General features: G+C 58.0%; 1 protein-coding gene across 1 annotated transcript; it reads left to right on the top strand.

The window, feature by feature from the left end:
- The first annotated feature begins 606 nt into the window (after positions 1–606).
- On the top strand, positions 607–3,420 carry LOC108531490 (taste receptor cell protein 1). The gene is given in 7 exon segments (XM_017874989.1): positions 607–652; positions 825–955; positions 1,300–1,364; positions 1,662–1,768; positions 1,771–1,800; positions 3,217–3,374; positions 3,376–3,420. Coding segments are annotated over 7 exon segments (582 nt in total).
- Positions 3,421–13,404: the final 9,984 nt, after the last annotated feature.

The raw sequence follows: 13,404 nt of genomic DNA, 5'->3' as shown, positions 1-13,404 counted from the left end.
CTGTCACCTCCCTCTCTCCAGAGCCCCTGCTCCTTGTGATACAGCCAAAGATGTTTTTCTCAGTGTGATCCAGATTATCATCCTGAGACCTCACAGCCAGCTGCAGCCTGGTTGAGTAACGCTGCCCTGGGCACTCCCTGGGCGGGATTCATGGTATTCCCATGACAGCCGGCTTGTTGGGGTGTCCAAGGGAACTCAGTTTCACTGAGTGCTTGCTTTGGGTGCTGGTGGCTGAGTCATTCAGGCCTCACAGCCATCCTCTGGGAAAGGGATCATTATCCTCCTTTTACTGAGCAGGCAGCCGAGGCCCACAGGGGTAAGGTGACTTGCCTTGAGTCACACAGGGAGGCTCTTCTCTGCGTGGCCCATGGCTTCCCCTGTGGACTTCCCTCCCTTGGGATGCCAACTCTTGCACCAGCCAGGCCCCCACCGGGCACACAGGACCCCTCATGCTCCCACTGGCCCTGGCTGAGGATGTGGCTCTGCCCCCACAGGCCTGGCTCTGTAGTGGTGAACGCCTCTCTTGTATTTGGGGGCCGTGCCCCAGGCCCCTCTCCCTGTGAAGTCCTCTGGGCTTTGTATCGCAAAGTGAAGACCTCAGGGCAGATGCTGGGGAACCTGTCATTGGCTGAGAACAGCCTCACCTCTGATGGTGAGTCCCATCCCCAGCCGCCCCTACCGCGGTGCCTTTTCACCTGCCCAGGGGGAGCACTGGGTGGACTCCCTAGAGGGATCCAACTCCTGCCCTGACCCTGAAGCACCTGGTGGTGCGGTGGGTGAGGAGGGGCCTGGCGCCTCCGGAACTCCCATCCATGGCTCTACAGGGGCCGACCTGATCACTCTGGCCCAGGAGACCATCAGCATCCGCTTCACAGCCATAAGGCCCTTCCTGCTGCAGCTCCTCGTACCGGGTTCTGTCTCCTTTGTCCTGCTGGAAAGGCAGATCCTTCAACAGGCGAGGTGGCCTTTTCCACCCCTTCTGGGGTCTGGGACACTCACTATGCCTCCCTTGAAAGCAGGCCTTCCAGCATGGAGGCAGCACCCAGCCATGGCACTGTGGGGGAAGGCGGGCATAGAGGGCACCATGCCCTGGGGGAGAGGGTTCTCTGAAGGAGGAGGTGACTCTGTCCGAATGGGAACACGGCCAGGCTCTGTAAGCAGACACCCCAACCCAGGACGCTGTGTTTAAGGGTGGCTCCCTCCCAGGTCCTACCTCCCGCCTCACCTGGTCCCCATCCCACACTGGGTCTCAGGAGAGACAGCTCCCAGGCTCGCCCTGACCTCCAGGGTTTCCCACAGGTCACACCAGTGGTGTCAGGATTCTATAAGGTGAGTCCCCAAGAGAGGCCCCTGCTCCTCTTCAGGTGGGTCAAGTCCCCGTCCCGTCCGTCCAGCTTGTCCTGCTGCTCTCTTGGGGGCTGCCCTGGGGCATAAGGAGGCAACTCTGTGACCCAGAACCAAAATATGGGGGTGTAGGTTTGGGGCTACCTGGGAAAGGACTTTGCCCCAGGTTGCTGTAGCTTGGCCATGTAAGCAGGCTCTGCCTAGGAGGTAGGGAGCCCCACACCAGAGGGTGTGCATTTTGGGGGACTCAACCTGCTTCTAGAAACGTACTGGCAAAAAGTTTGTGACCCCTGCACTCTCCCCTTGTGCTTCTCTAGCAATGCTGAACAGTAGGTGGGCGTTTATATCGAATACAAGTTCCAGACCCCCATCCCTACCCACCTCCAAGGCCTGGCTAATCACATGGCCCAAAACATAACAGATCCATCCTCCAGAAATCCAGCATCGTGGCCAATGGTGAGTCGGGGCTGCGATCCCTGTGTGTCTCTGGGCCAGCAGGCTCTTCCCCTCTCTAAACCTCGGTGTTTCTCTTCTAGAGAATGGGCAGAACTTCTTTCAGACAATACTTGCTCATGTGTTGGGGCCACAGAGAGGAATGGGGCATAGAGATTTAGCAAGGAACTGGACAGACGCGAGAAGCAGCTGGAACCAGAGGGATGAGAGGGTCCTATCACCTCCCTGATTGCCCAGAACCTCACTGAGTCCTCACATGCATGACAAGATCTATCCCACCAAGTCAGGGGCAAAAGCCCTCAGCTCTGCCCTAGTGCCGGGGCTGCAAGAAACCCATATCTCCTCTTGGGGCCTCCTGATAGGATGACTTCTGCAAGCTCATGTCATCCTAACAGGGAGAGCTGGTCCACGCCCAAGTTGGGAGAGTGCTGGGTGAAATCAGTCCCCTCCAGGTACGCACAGCCCGGAGCTGCTCTCCAAGGACCCCTCAGCCACAGAAGGTGCTGGTCCTGCTACAGTGCTGCCCCACCCCCACCACCACAGCCTCCTGGGAGTGTGGTCGGGGTGCCCTCCTTCGGGCTCTGCCCTCGCACCCACTCCTACACAGCTAGTCTCCCTGCCGGCCACCCCAGAGACCAGATTGGTTTGGGTCTCTGCCTCCACAGGCCCGAACCACCATCTCTTCTGCTCCCCAGAAAGCCAGCTCCCGGCAGACAGGCCATGTTCCCTCTCCATTCCTCAACACGGAGGACCCATCACAACCCCCTCAGCAGACGGTACAGCTCCCCACGCATCCTCTTACAGAGGCTTCACCATTGATGGCCACAAACCCCACCATGACCTCCTCCCAGGGAGTGAATTTTCTTACATGTCTCCCACCAGAGCAGTGACAAAATAAAACATAAAAGCAGCATCTGTTAAATTGTCAGCAACATTTCCTACTGGGATCAACTCTCGGAGTGAGCAGCGTATTCCATTAGATGGATCAGTGCAGGGGTTAGCAAGCGTTTTCTGTAAAGGGCCAGAAGGAAACTCTTTAAGGCTCTGCAGACCACTGGGTCTCTGTCACCACCTACTCAAACCCGCCCCTGTAGCAAGAAAGCAGCCCTAGACAACATGTCAACAAATGAGCGTGGCCATGTTCCCGGAAACCTTTCTTTATGGACGTGGAAGTTTGCATGTCACATACTTCTCATGTGTCCCAAGATACGATTCTACTTTCCATGTTTTCAACCATTTAAACATGTAAAAGCCATTCTTAGCTCGTGGGCCACACAAAAATAGGCAGCAAGAAATTTGGTTTTTAGACCAGCAGCAGCTGACCCCTGGATGGAGCATTAGAGTTTGGGAGTGCTTCCCACCCCAGGGCTTCCAGGAGAGGGGGCGCAGCTGATGCCACCTCCAGCCCCATCGCTCTAGGGGAGAAGGCAGAGCTGGTGCTGAATGAAGTTTGGCCGCAGATCCTGGGCCAGCCCTACACCAAGGCCTTGGAGGACAAAACCAGCCCTGAGTTCTGCGCACTTCAGGGGCAGCTGACAAGATGGGTGAAGTGGCGGGATGAAGTGGGGGGGTTGGGAAAGAGGCCTCGGGAAGATGGGGGATAACTGGACAAGGCTTTGGTAGAGCTGTGACCCTCTTCGTCCTCTCCTGACCCCCCAGCTGACCCTCGTCCTGAGACCTCTGCAGAACTTTGACCAAGTGGTGGTGGAGGAATTCTGGTGGGTCCGGGGTGGCCCTGGGTGACACAGGGCTCAGACCTGGGTTCTGGGGTTGAGGGCAGGAGGCTGGAAGAGATGACTGCCCCTAGTCCCGCAAGGCTGCCCAGCCCCCTGAAGTCTGTGATGATCCTCCCACCAGGCTGGACCCACTGACCGCCAGAGTGGGTGCCACCTTCTTCAGTGCGGTGCCAGCTCAGGCTCTCGTGTAGGACTGTGTGTGTCAGGGTCTGCGCACCCTGGGGGAGGCAGAGGGTCTCTTGGTAGAGATGGTCATCCCAGACCTCGGTTAGTAACTCCTTCCCCTACAGGCCCCCTCCCTCTGTCCATCTGCCTCCTCCCTTGGGCTTGCTGCCTCCACATGCCCGGATCTGAAGCCTGCCTCCCCTCCTCATGGAGCCCTCCAAGATGCTCGTAGCCCCAGCTCTCTGGTCCCGCAGCACCTTCTGGGCCCAGATTCTGCCTTCTCAGAAGTCTGGGAGCAGGACCCCGCCTGGCCATGGCCTTCTTGCTCTGCTCCAGGCACCCCTAGCCCCAAAGCCTCCAGCCCGCTGGACGCCTCCATCCCTGATTATGCCATGGCTCTCCTCATCCTGGGTCTCCTGCTGGTCACACTGGCCCTTGTCCTGGTGAGTGTCTGGCTGGGCCCAGGCTCCTTCTTGAGGGGCAGGCTGAGCCTTTGACCTCTTGAGTCTTTAAGCCAAGCTGAGGGGTGAGTAGGCCCCTTTACATCCCTGATTCCCCACCCAAGCCCAGCATCTCCTCAGCCTGCAGCTGGGGCTGCGGGGTTTGGGGCTGGGGACTGGGCCTGATCCCAGTGTCCCCACTCTTCTTGTCAAGGTGCTAAAGTGGAGGGCTTCCCTCGGGGTGTTCAACCTGGGAGCGTAGATGTGCAGTGTGGTATAGAGGATCCTCTCCAGACAGGTAAGTGGAGGGCGGTTCTCCCTGACCCCACCCCAGGTGTTTGTTCTGGGTGGAGTCCACCCCCCTCCCTGCCAAGGCCTTCTGCAAACACTCCCTGGGGGCTGTTGTTGGCAGCACGTGGGTGGTGCAGTCAGTGTGCCAGAAAAGCTCCCCACTATTTGTGGGCAGTGGCCCAGGCAGTCAAGCAGACTCCCCCAAGTAGGCCCCACCTACCCCTAGCCTGTTCCCAGCTGCCTCCCACCAACCCTAGAAATGCTGCTGGGGGCTGACAGAGACTGAACTTAGGTGCACAGGGCGCCAGGAGACCTGGGACAGAGAACAGGAGGTGTGGGGAGGGAATCTTCCTTCCCCAACTTCCCACTGCATGGTGGCCAGACAGTGGCACCTCCAGGTCCTGGAAGGACATGTGTGGACCCAACTCAGTTTCCCCTTTGTCTTGTGGCCTTTCTTCTCCCTCGACCAGGGCCAGGTGGATGTGGGAGGAGACGCAGCACCATCCTGGGTGCACTCAGACTCATTCCTCACTCCTGGCCTTCACTCCCTTTCCTCTACACACAGGTGACCCCTCACGCTGCTGATCCCTCTGCTGAAACCCAAACTCCAAGCCTCTCCTCTCCCCACCCTCACCTTGCTCCACGGCTTCCACAGACAGGGCCTCAATGCTGAGGAATGAATCCGGAGTTCCAACACCACCGACTTTCCCAGGAACTCAGAGCCAGAGAGGGCCAGGGTCCAGCCCGAGGCCACACAGCCAGGGGCTTCTTCCCTACTAGACCCCAAAGGACTGGACTTGCAGGGCTGGGACAGAGGTGGGGTAGGGGAAAACAGCGCCTTGTCAACCCACGCAGGGAGCCCCACTCCCATCCCCAAGGTGCATAAAGTCTAGGAACACCCCTGCTCCCATGTCCATGCTCACTCAGGGCCCTGCTCCAAGTGCTTGGCACTGACACTGGCCTCCCGCCCTCCATGCCACAGATATCGGTCTTGTTTACAGAGGGGGAAATGGTGGCCAAGAGCCTCCCCCAGCACACACAGCTAGACCACACAGAGGACTTAGGCACAGTTCGGGGGTCCCCAGTCTCTGTTGCCCCTCCTGACACCAAAGTGTGGCCCTGCTGCCAGGTGGCAGGAAGGGGACAAAAGCCTGCCCCAAAGAGGGCTGGGGAAGGGGCACCCTTATACCTGCCTGGTCTGGTCCAGTAGGGCTGGAGAGACTGTCCATCCTAAGAGAAACGCTGGCCCTTTGGGGGTATGAAAAAGTGAGNTGCAGCTGGGTGAAAAAGAACCCAGGTTCCACTCTGTTCATTCCTGTCATGTGACCTCGGGCAAGCTGCTTTCTTTGCCTGGGGCCAAGGAGTGTCACAGGGGAGGGGCCAGGTTAAAAGAGCTCCACCCTGGAGCCCAGAGCTACCCACAGAGAAAACTCCCATCCTCCCGATTCTGCTCCCAGCTCTCGCTGCGGGGATAACATCCTCCCCATCAGAGAGGCCGTGGGAGGCAGAGGCTGACCCTGCTCCTTCAGGCACCTCAGCGGGTTTGGGTCCACCTTCATCATGATCAGGGAGTGGGTCCCTGGGATCACAAAGGTGAGGGGCAGCTTCTCCGGCTCCAGGTGCTCCAAGGTAGACCCTGCAGGGCACCAGAGCTAGAAGGACATTGGGGAAGACCTTGAACCAGGCCAGGACCTGAGCTCTGCCTGGCCATGGTGACTCTGAGCCAGGTAACCCTACGTTAGTCTCAGTCTGTCACTCTTTCTCATGGGGGATGTCAGCATTACCTCTGGAGTCAAAGTAGGTAAGCCAGGGTAACCAGAGTTCCCAGCAGGGACCAAGACCAAAGGATGCAGGGGTCGGGCCTGTCCCGGAAGGTCAGGCTGGATGAGGGGCTCTGTGAAGCTGGGGCAACCGAGGGCCTGCCCTTCAGGTTACAGGCATCTGGGTCCTGGTCTAGACCCTCATATGCCATCCAGAGACCCAACCCTGGGGACAGTTCCTCCCAGGCTGGTAGCAGAGAGTCGATCCTTGTACTCACCCCACCAAAAGCTCTGAAATGAGGGGGCCTGTGGCTGGGGGAAAGACTCTTCAGGAAAACGTTCTCAGGGGCAGGGAAGGTTTGAGTTGGGCCTTAGGGCAGCCAGAGAGGTAGGTGACAGGTCCCCTCACAAAACCTGCCAGAGAATGCAGGAGGGTCACAGGTGTAGTGGTGGGAATGTTCTGGAAGACAGCAGGCAGCCTCCCACTCACCGATGGGGCTGAGTGCGGTCAGGTCCACACACCAGAAGAAGCTGGTATCCACACACTGGTGCACTTTGTTTCTCGTTTTAGAGACAGGGTCTTGCTCCGTTGCCCAGGCTGGAGTGCGGTGGTGCAATCATATCTCACTGTAGCCTTGACCTCCTGGGTTCATGTGATCTTCCCACCTCAGCCTCCTGAGTGGCTGGGACTACAGGTGCATGCCACCATGCCTAATTTTATTTTTTGTAGAGACAGGGTCTCGCTGTGTTGCCCAGGCTGGTCTCAAAGGGCAAGATGACTTCCTAGGAAGCCAGGCATGGAGGCCAGCATGCACCTGAACTGAGGACAGAAGACTCTGATGAGAGGGAGGGGGAGGCCTCTGACATAGTTTGGATACTTGTCCTATCCACATCTGGTGTTGAAATGTGATCCCCAATCCTGGAGGTGGGGCCTACAGTGTGAGGTGCTTGGGTCATGGTGGGAGATCCCTCATGAATGGCTTAGTGCCCTCCCCATGGTAATGAGTGAGTTTTCTAATTTTTTTTTTTCTTTTTCTTTCTTTTCTTTCTTTTTTTTCTTGAGACAGAGTCTCACTCTGTTGCCCAGGCTGGAGTGCAGTGGAGCAATCTCAGCTCACTGCAACCTCCGTCTCCCAGATTCAATAAGTGAGTTTTCTATTAGTTCACTGGAGAGCTGATTGCTTAAAAGAGGCTGATGCCTCCTCTCTCTTGCTTCCTCTCTCACCATGCAACACGCCTGCTCCCTCTTTGCCTCCCACCAGGAATAAAAGCTTCCTGAGGCTTCACCAGAAGCCTAGCAGATGATTGTACAGCCTGCAGAACTGTGAGGCAAATAAACTTCTTTTATAAATTACCCAGTCTCAGGGCCGGTCACAGTGGCTCACACCTACAATCCCAGCACTTTGGGAGGCCAAGGCGGGTGAATCACTTGAGGTTAGGAGTTCAAGACCAGGCTGGTTAACCTGGTAAAACCCTGTCTCTACTAAAAATATAAAATTAGCCAGGCATGGTGGTGCATGCCTGTAATCCCAGCTACTTGGGAGGTTGAGGCATGAAAATTGCTTGAACTGGGAGGCAGAGGTTGCAGTGAGCTGAGATCATACCATGGCACTCTAGCCTGGGCCACAAGAGCAAAACTCTATTTCAAAACCCTTTCTCTACTAAAAATATAAAAAATTTGCCAGGCATGGTGGTACATGCCTGTAATTCCAGCTACTCAGCAGGCTGAGGCAGGGGAATAGCCTGAACCCAGGAGGCAGAGGTTGCAGTGACTTGAGATCATACCACTGCACTCCAGCCTGGGCAACAGAGCTAGACTTCATCTCAAAAATAAACAAACAAACAAACAAACAAATAAATAACCCAGTCTCAGGTATTCCTGTAGAGCAACACAAAACAGGCTAATACAGCCTCCACACTTAGTGTCCACTGAACCTGACACTCAATGGTCTTGACTCTGCCATTAACAGTCGGACTATGACAGAGTTGTTCCCCTGCTCTGCCTCAGTTTGTCCTCTCAGCTGAGCAGAGCAGGGATAATTGCTTCTCATGTGGGCCACAGAACAAAACAAAGCCCTGAGTCCCGCAGGAAGGTCGGTGGGCTACGTCCAAGGGAAGACAGACCTGGGGCAGTATTTTATGTCCCCGGGGTGGCAGAGGGACATGGAGAAGATGCCTCCTTTGTGGGCAAGGGAGAAGGAAAGATAAGCAGAGAGGCACCAGACACCTGCCTCACCGCCACCTCCCCCACCCCACACCAGGCCCATTCCCACTTAGCCCCCAACTGAGGCTGCACCATTCTCCTTCCGGTCAGCGTGACTTCCCAGCCAAGCTGACGGAAGCTGACAGCTTGTATTCATCAGGGACAGCATGTAGTGTACGTAGTGTGCAGGACGGAAGTGGGAGGGGACACAGAAGCAGTGGTGTCAGGTCTGGGGCTGCCAACATGGTACCTGCCCTGGCTGTGGGCAGACTATGCTGGTCCACCCTGCCAGATGTGGCCTCTGATACTAAGGTGTCCGAGTTCCAGGCCAGGACTGGAGCCAGACTCCCCTTGGGGACAGGGGACACAGTCCACATAGACATCACTTGTGCTTTGGGCAAAGCCAGCTGGACAAATGAATGGGAGGGGCCCTGCTGGAGGGTAAAACTGGGCCTGGACTACTCAGACCTCCTTCTGTGACAGGACAGTCCCATCCTTCCAGTCAGACTCCTGAGCTGGAAGCCCACCCAGCCAGGGAGTGGGGAAGGGGTGGCCTGCAGTCTCCCTTGAGTCTGTAGCCCCTCCCACCCAAGGGAGCTCCATAACAAAAGATGCAGAGGCCGGGCATGGTGGTTCAGCCCTGTAATCCCAGCACTTGGGGAGGCTGAGGCGGGCAGATCACGAGTTCAGGAGATCGAGACCATCCTGGCTAACACGGTGAAGCCCCGTCTCTACTAAAAATACAAAAACAAAATTAGCCGGGCATGGTGGTGGGCACCTGTAGTCCCAGCTATTCAGGAGGCTGAGGCGGGAGAATGGGGTGAACCCGGGAGGCGGAGCTTGCAGTGAGTCAAGATGGCGCCACTGCACCCCAGCGTGGGCGACGCAGAAACACCAGGTGCTTCTTCCAGCTGCCGGCTGCTTCCTGGCGTGGCCTCCAGGACCCTGAATGAGTCAAGATGGGGCTGCCAGCGGCTGGGGGCAGGGGGAAAGCTGGGAAGGTGATGAGCCCTCAGGGCTGAGCCCCTTCTGCCCAGGGGGCCTTGGTGACACGCCTGCTGCTGAGCTCAGCCCAAGAAGTCAGGGCCTGGTGCCAAGGAGCCTCTCCACTTGCGAAGACAGTCCTGGGATCATCATCCCTCTGGCCAGGGCTCAAGTATCCAGGCTGTGGAAGGGCCAGCAGACAGAAAGAAGGGGGCTGCGGGTGTGCGTCCCCCAGCAGTCAGGGGCCTTGGTGGACAGGTCCCCCAATGGGCGGGATGAGGGGGAAGGGAGACTGAGCTGTACCTCCCACCCCGCCGAGATCTTGGTACCAGGCTCCAGAGGGGACCCTGGGGGGAGACCAGTCTGACAGGAATCGCTGCAGATGCCTTTGGGAACCTACTCTGCAGGGCTGGGACAGTTGGAGGTTTAGGGCCCACATCAGAGGGGTGGGCCAGGCGCCACAAAGAATGAGACTTCCTGCTGGGGTTGCAAGGAAAGCAAATCTGGTGTGCAGAAAGGCACCCGCTGAGCTGGCAGAGGCCTCCCCACCAGTCCCAGGAATGCTGGAGAACAGGCTGCCAGGTGATTGGGGTCAGAAGTACCCTGGAGGCCAGGGGAGACGTCTAAGCTAACTCCAGATGGGATAGCTTTCACAGGTCTAGAAGAAAGCTCCAAGCCGGCAACACCCAGATGGGGCTGGGCTACCAAGGGCTGGGGGCTGGGGATGCCCACTGGCCTCTGGGGAAGCACCAGGCAGATCTGGTGGGGACCAGTCCTTTAGCAGCTAGGTACTCTTGTGGCCTACTGGGCTTAGAGATGCCAGGGTGGCAGCAGATGGCGAGGTGGGGCTGGCAAAGACCTGGCCTCTGGAAGCTGGGGTCCTGGTATGTCCATGGGGCCAGGAAGTGAGTGAGAGGCAGGCCTCACTGAGGAGCCGGCAAGGCCTCAGCAGGAGGCAGAGAAGCCCTAGCTTCCTGTGCAGTGGGGCCCCAAGCTGAAGCCCCAGCCCCTCTGAGGGTGTAGTGGGGTTGGGTCTAAGAGGTTTACAGGCTTTGAGGAGGTGCAGCCACCAAGCTTGGGACCCCAAGTTCTGAATTATACGTAGGAGAGGAGCTAGGGGATACAGGAGGAGCCTGCCCTGGTCCCATCATCCAGGTCTGAGGAGGAAAAGGGTCTGCAGATCCTTATCGGAGGCTCTTGGACAAGGAGGCAAGGGATCCCCTGCCAAACCCAGTAATCATAGAAGAGGACCCTTGAGGTCCTTCTAAGGGGTTCAGCACCCCTTCCTAGGACCCTGTGTTCAAATTGTCCCAAGAAATCACAGGGACGTGGAAGCTGGACCCCTTTTGGACAGAGGCAGGATGTGGGAGGAACAGTGGCCAGGCAAGCTGAGGCTAGGGGCTGTGGCAGAAGGGGTCGAGGGCTCATCAACACAGACACCTCTGAGTGGGCCATAGCTACAACACCCAGAGTTCGAGTCCTCACGGAGGCAGCAGTGGCCTCAACGAGGCCCTCAGCTTCCCACCAGCCTGGAAAAGGGGTCCATGTGCAGCATGAGAGACAGGAGGGGCTTGGCAGCACTCCCCCAATCCCATCTCCAGAGGCAGACAGCGCTCCAGAAGAGCTGTACTGGGTGCTCCCCGCTGAGGGGGTGTCTGGAGGAGGGGTCTTGGGGAGCTGCCCATGGAGAGAGCACAGCACACAGCCAGCAGCAAAGCTGTGTCCACGGGCTAAAGCACCCCCACGGCCTTCCTCCCGCACCAGCTGGGGGAGCAGGCTGGGCTGGGAGTTCAGCCCTCCCATCTCTGGCATTGGAACTGCAGGGTGAGAAGAGTCACAGCCAGTCGGGTCAGAATCGGGTCCTGCTCCCGGGATCCCCAAAGGAGATTTAAGGGAGACCCAGCTGGTTCAACTCAACCCCTGAGTGAGAACAAACTCACAGGAAGAGGGACATCAATGAGGCCAGGAGTGACAGAGGGAAGGAGGCGTCTGGCGTCACCAAGGGGCTTTGGGGTCTTGATAACACCCCCAGACATGGGCATTGCCAGCAGCGACAGGGCAGAACGAGGCCTCAGGAAAAGCAGGGGTCAGCACCAGGGTCCCTGCCGAGGCTGGGTTGGGGTGGTGCAGTGCTGAGCCTGGCTGAAGGTGCTGTTCCCTATGAGACAACTCTTCTGGGGAGCTCCTCTCCCCCTCCCAGCTCCTACTCTCTGAGTCTCCCAAGACAGGACTGTCGTCCTTCCCACTACCTTGCTAGCTCCACTTCTGTCAGCAAAGCCGGCCACCCAGGCCCTTTGCCTTTTCTACTGGGCTAGGATGCCAGGTGGGGGGATGCGGAAGGCTGGGCCTCACTCACCTGAGCCCCATCCTTAGGTGGACCTGCTCAGGTCTCCTTGAGGGGTGGGGTGGGGCCGCCACATTGCGCTGCCCTCACTCCTTCCTTGCCCTAGGGGTGGCAGCCAGGTAGGGCACTGCCTCCCTCAGACTAGGAGTCTTGGGCAGAGTCTGGTTCCTGCCCCCACCACCTCAGGCTGGGGGTCCCTGGGACACTGTCATATCTCCTGCCCCAGACTAGAATTCTCAAGACCAGGTTAAGTCTCTCCCCTCAGACTGGAGCCGGAAGGGGAAGAGGGCCTCCCTGGATAGAGCAGTCGGAGAGCAGCACCTCGCTCCAGCCAGGCCTGGCTCCACACCACCCCAGCCTGGCCTCTCCACCATTCTGAGTCCTCTGGGGCCACAGGAGAACCCAGGTGCTGAGCCCTGCCTGTTCTGAGCCCTCACTCTGCCTGGTCACCATTGGCAAGATGTGTGTCAGGCATGCAGCAGGGGCATAGGTGTGAAGGGAGAGGAGAGGATGAAGGGAAGGGAGGACCAAAGGAAAAAGAATAAAGAGCTCATCACTCTGTTAAGGTGCTGACGACAAGATGGATGTGACTGATGGGGCTGACGAGGTGCCCATGGCTGCCCAGGGCCTGGGGGATCCAGGGTTCAGAAACTCCGCCTCCACTGCAGTTCTTTCCTCCCTGTAGGAGTAGTCTCAAATGATTCCACGTGGCTCACACCCCCATTCCTCAGGTTGTGGGACTGAGTCCCTGGGTTGCTGGATTTCTAGCCAGGCTTCCAAGCCCTGTCCCTGTTCCTTCTAGTTCTGGGAGCTCCAGCCTCACCCGGGGATTTTCCCGTTCCAGACTCACCAAGACTGCACGTGTGGTTCTCTACCCAAACCCCACTTTGCATGTGATTTTTTATTTGTCTTCAAAGCCCAATTCAGGTACCACCTCTTCTGGGACCCACGGACCCTCCACCCAGGTTGTCATTGCAGTGGCCACGTGTTGTGGTTACCTACCCCTTCCCAGCCCAGTAGCTCTTCGTGGGCCTATACAAAGTGTAAGGGGACAATGGCAGTTGCCACTCCAAATCCCAGCCTAGTGTTAAGGCCAGGCTGGCAGAGGAGGGACAGCGCAGCTGGGCCCAGTGACCACCACCAGGATGCCGCACAGGTCCAGCAAGCCCCAGTGGACTGGCCCCTGGCCCAGGGGGAGTGGGAAGACAGGCCCAGGAAGCCACCCTAGCTGCCCTGAGAACAAGCCTCTGGGGGAAGAGCCCGGCAGGGGCGGGGTCTCTAGAGGGTGGGCCCAGCACATCACCCCCCATCCCCCAAGCTAGGGTCAGTGGGTTGCATGGTCACCAGCAATGGGGAGGTTTTGACAGTTCTACCCAGACCATGAAAGCCATGCTTGACCCTGGGAGAGGGGCACGTGCTGGGGTCTAATGACCAGCATTTCTCACCAGGCAGTAGCCCATAGACCAACCACCACCAGGACCCACGGGGTCTCAGGAGGGCTTTCCCAGAGCAAGCAAGTATGTATGTGAGGGGTCCACAGAGCCACAGCCATCTGCACAATGGTGCAGGAGCCACCCAGCACCTTCTGGACTGGGACCAGGGAGAGCAGCCTGCAAGCAAAGGGCTAGGCACACAGTGACGGAACATGAAACCCACCATCCCCAAACACACGGCCAGGCCCCAC

This window comes from Rhinopithecus bieti, unplaced genomic scaffold, assembly GCF_001698545.2.
Source record: "Rhinopithecus bieti isolate Rb0 unplaced genomic scaffold, ASM169854v2 scaffold_9693, whole genome shotgun sequence".
Lineage (NCBI taxonomy): Eukaryota > Metazoa > Chordata > Mammalia > Primates > Cercopithecidae > Rhinopithecus > Rhinopithecus bieti.
This window is presented reverse-complemented; position numbering and strand designations above follow the sequence as displayed.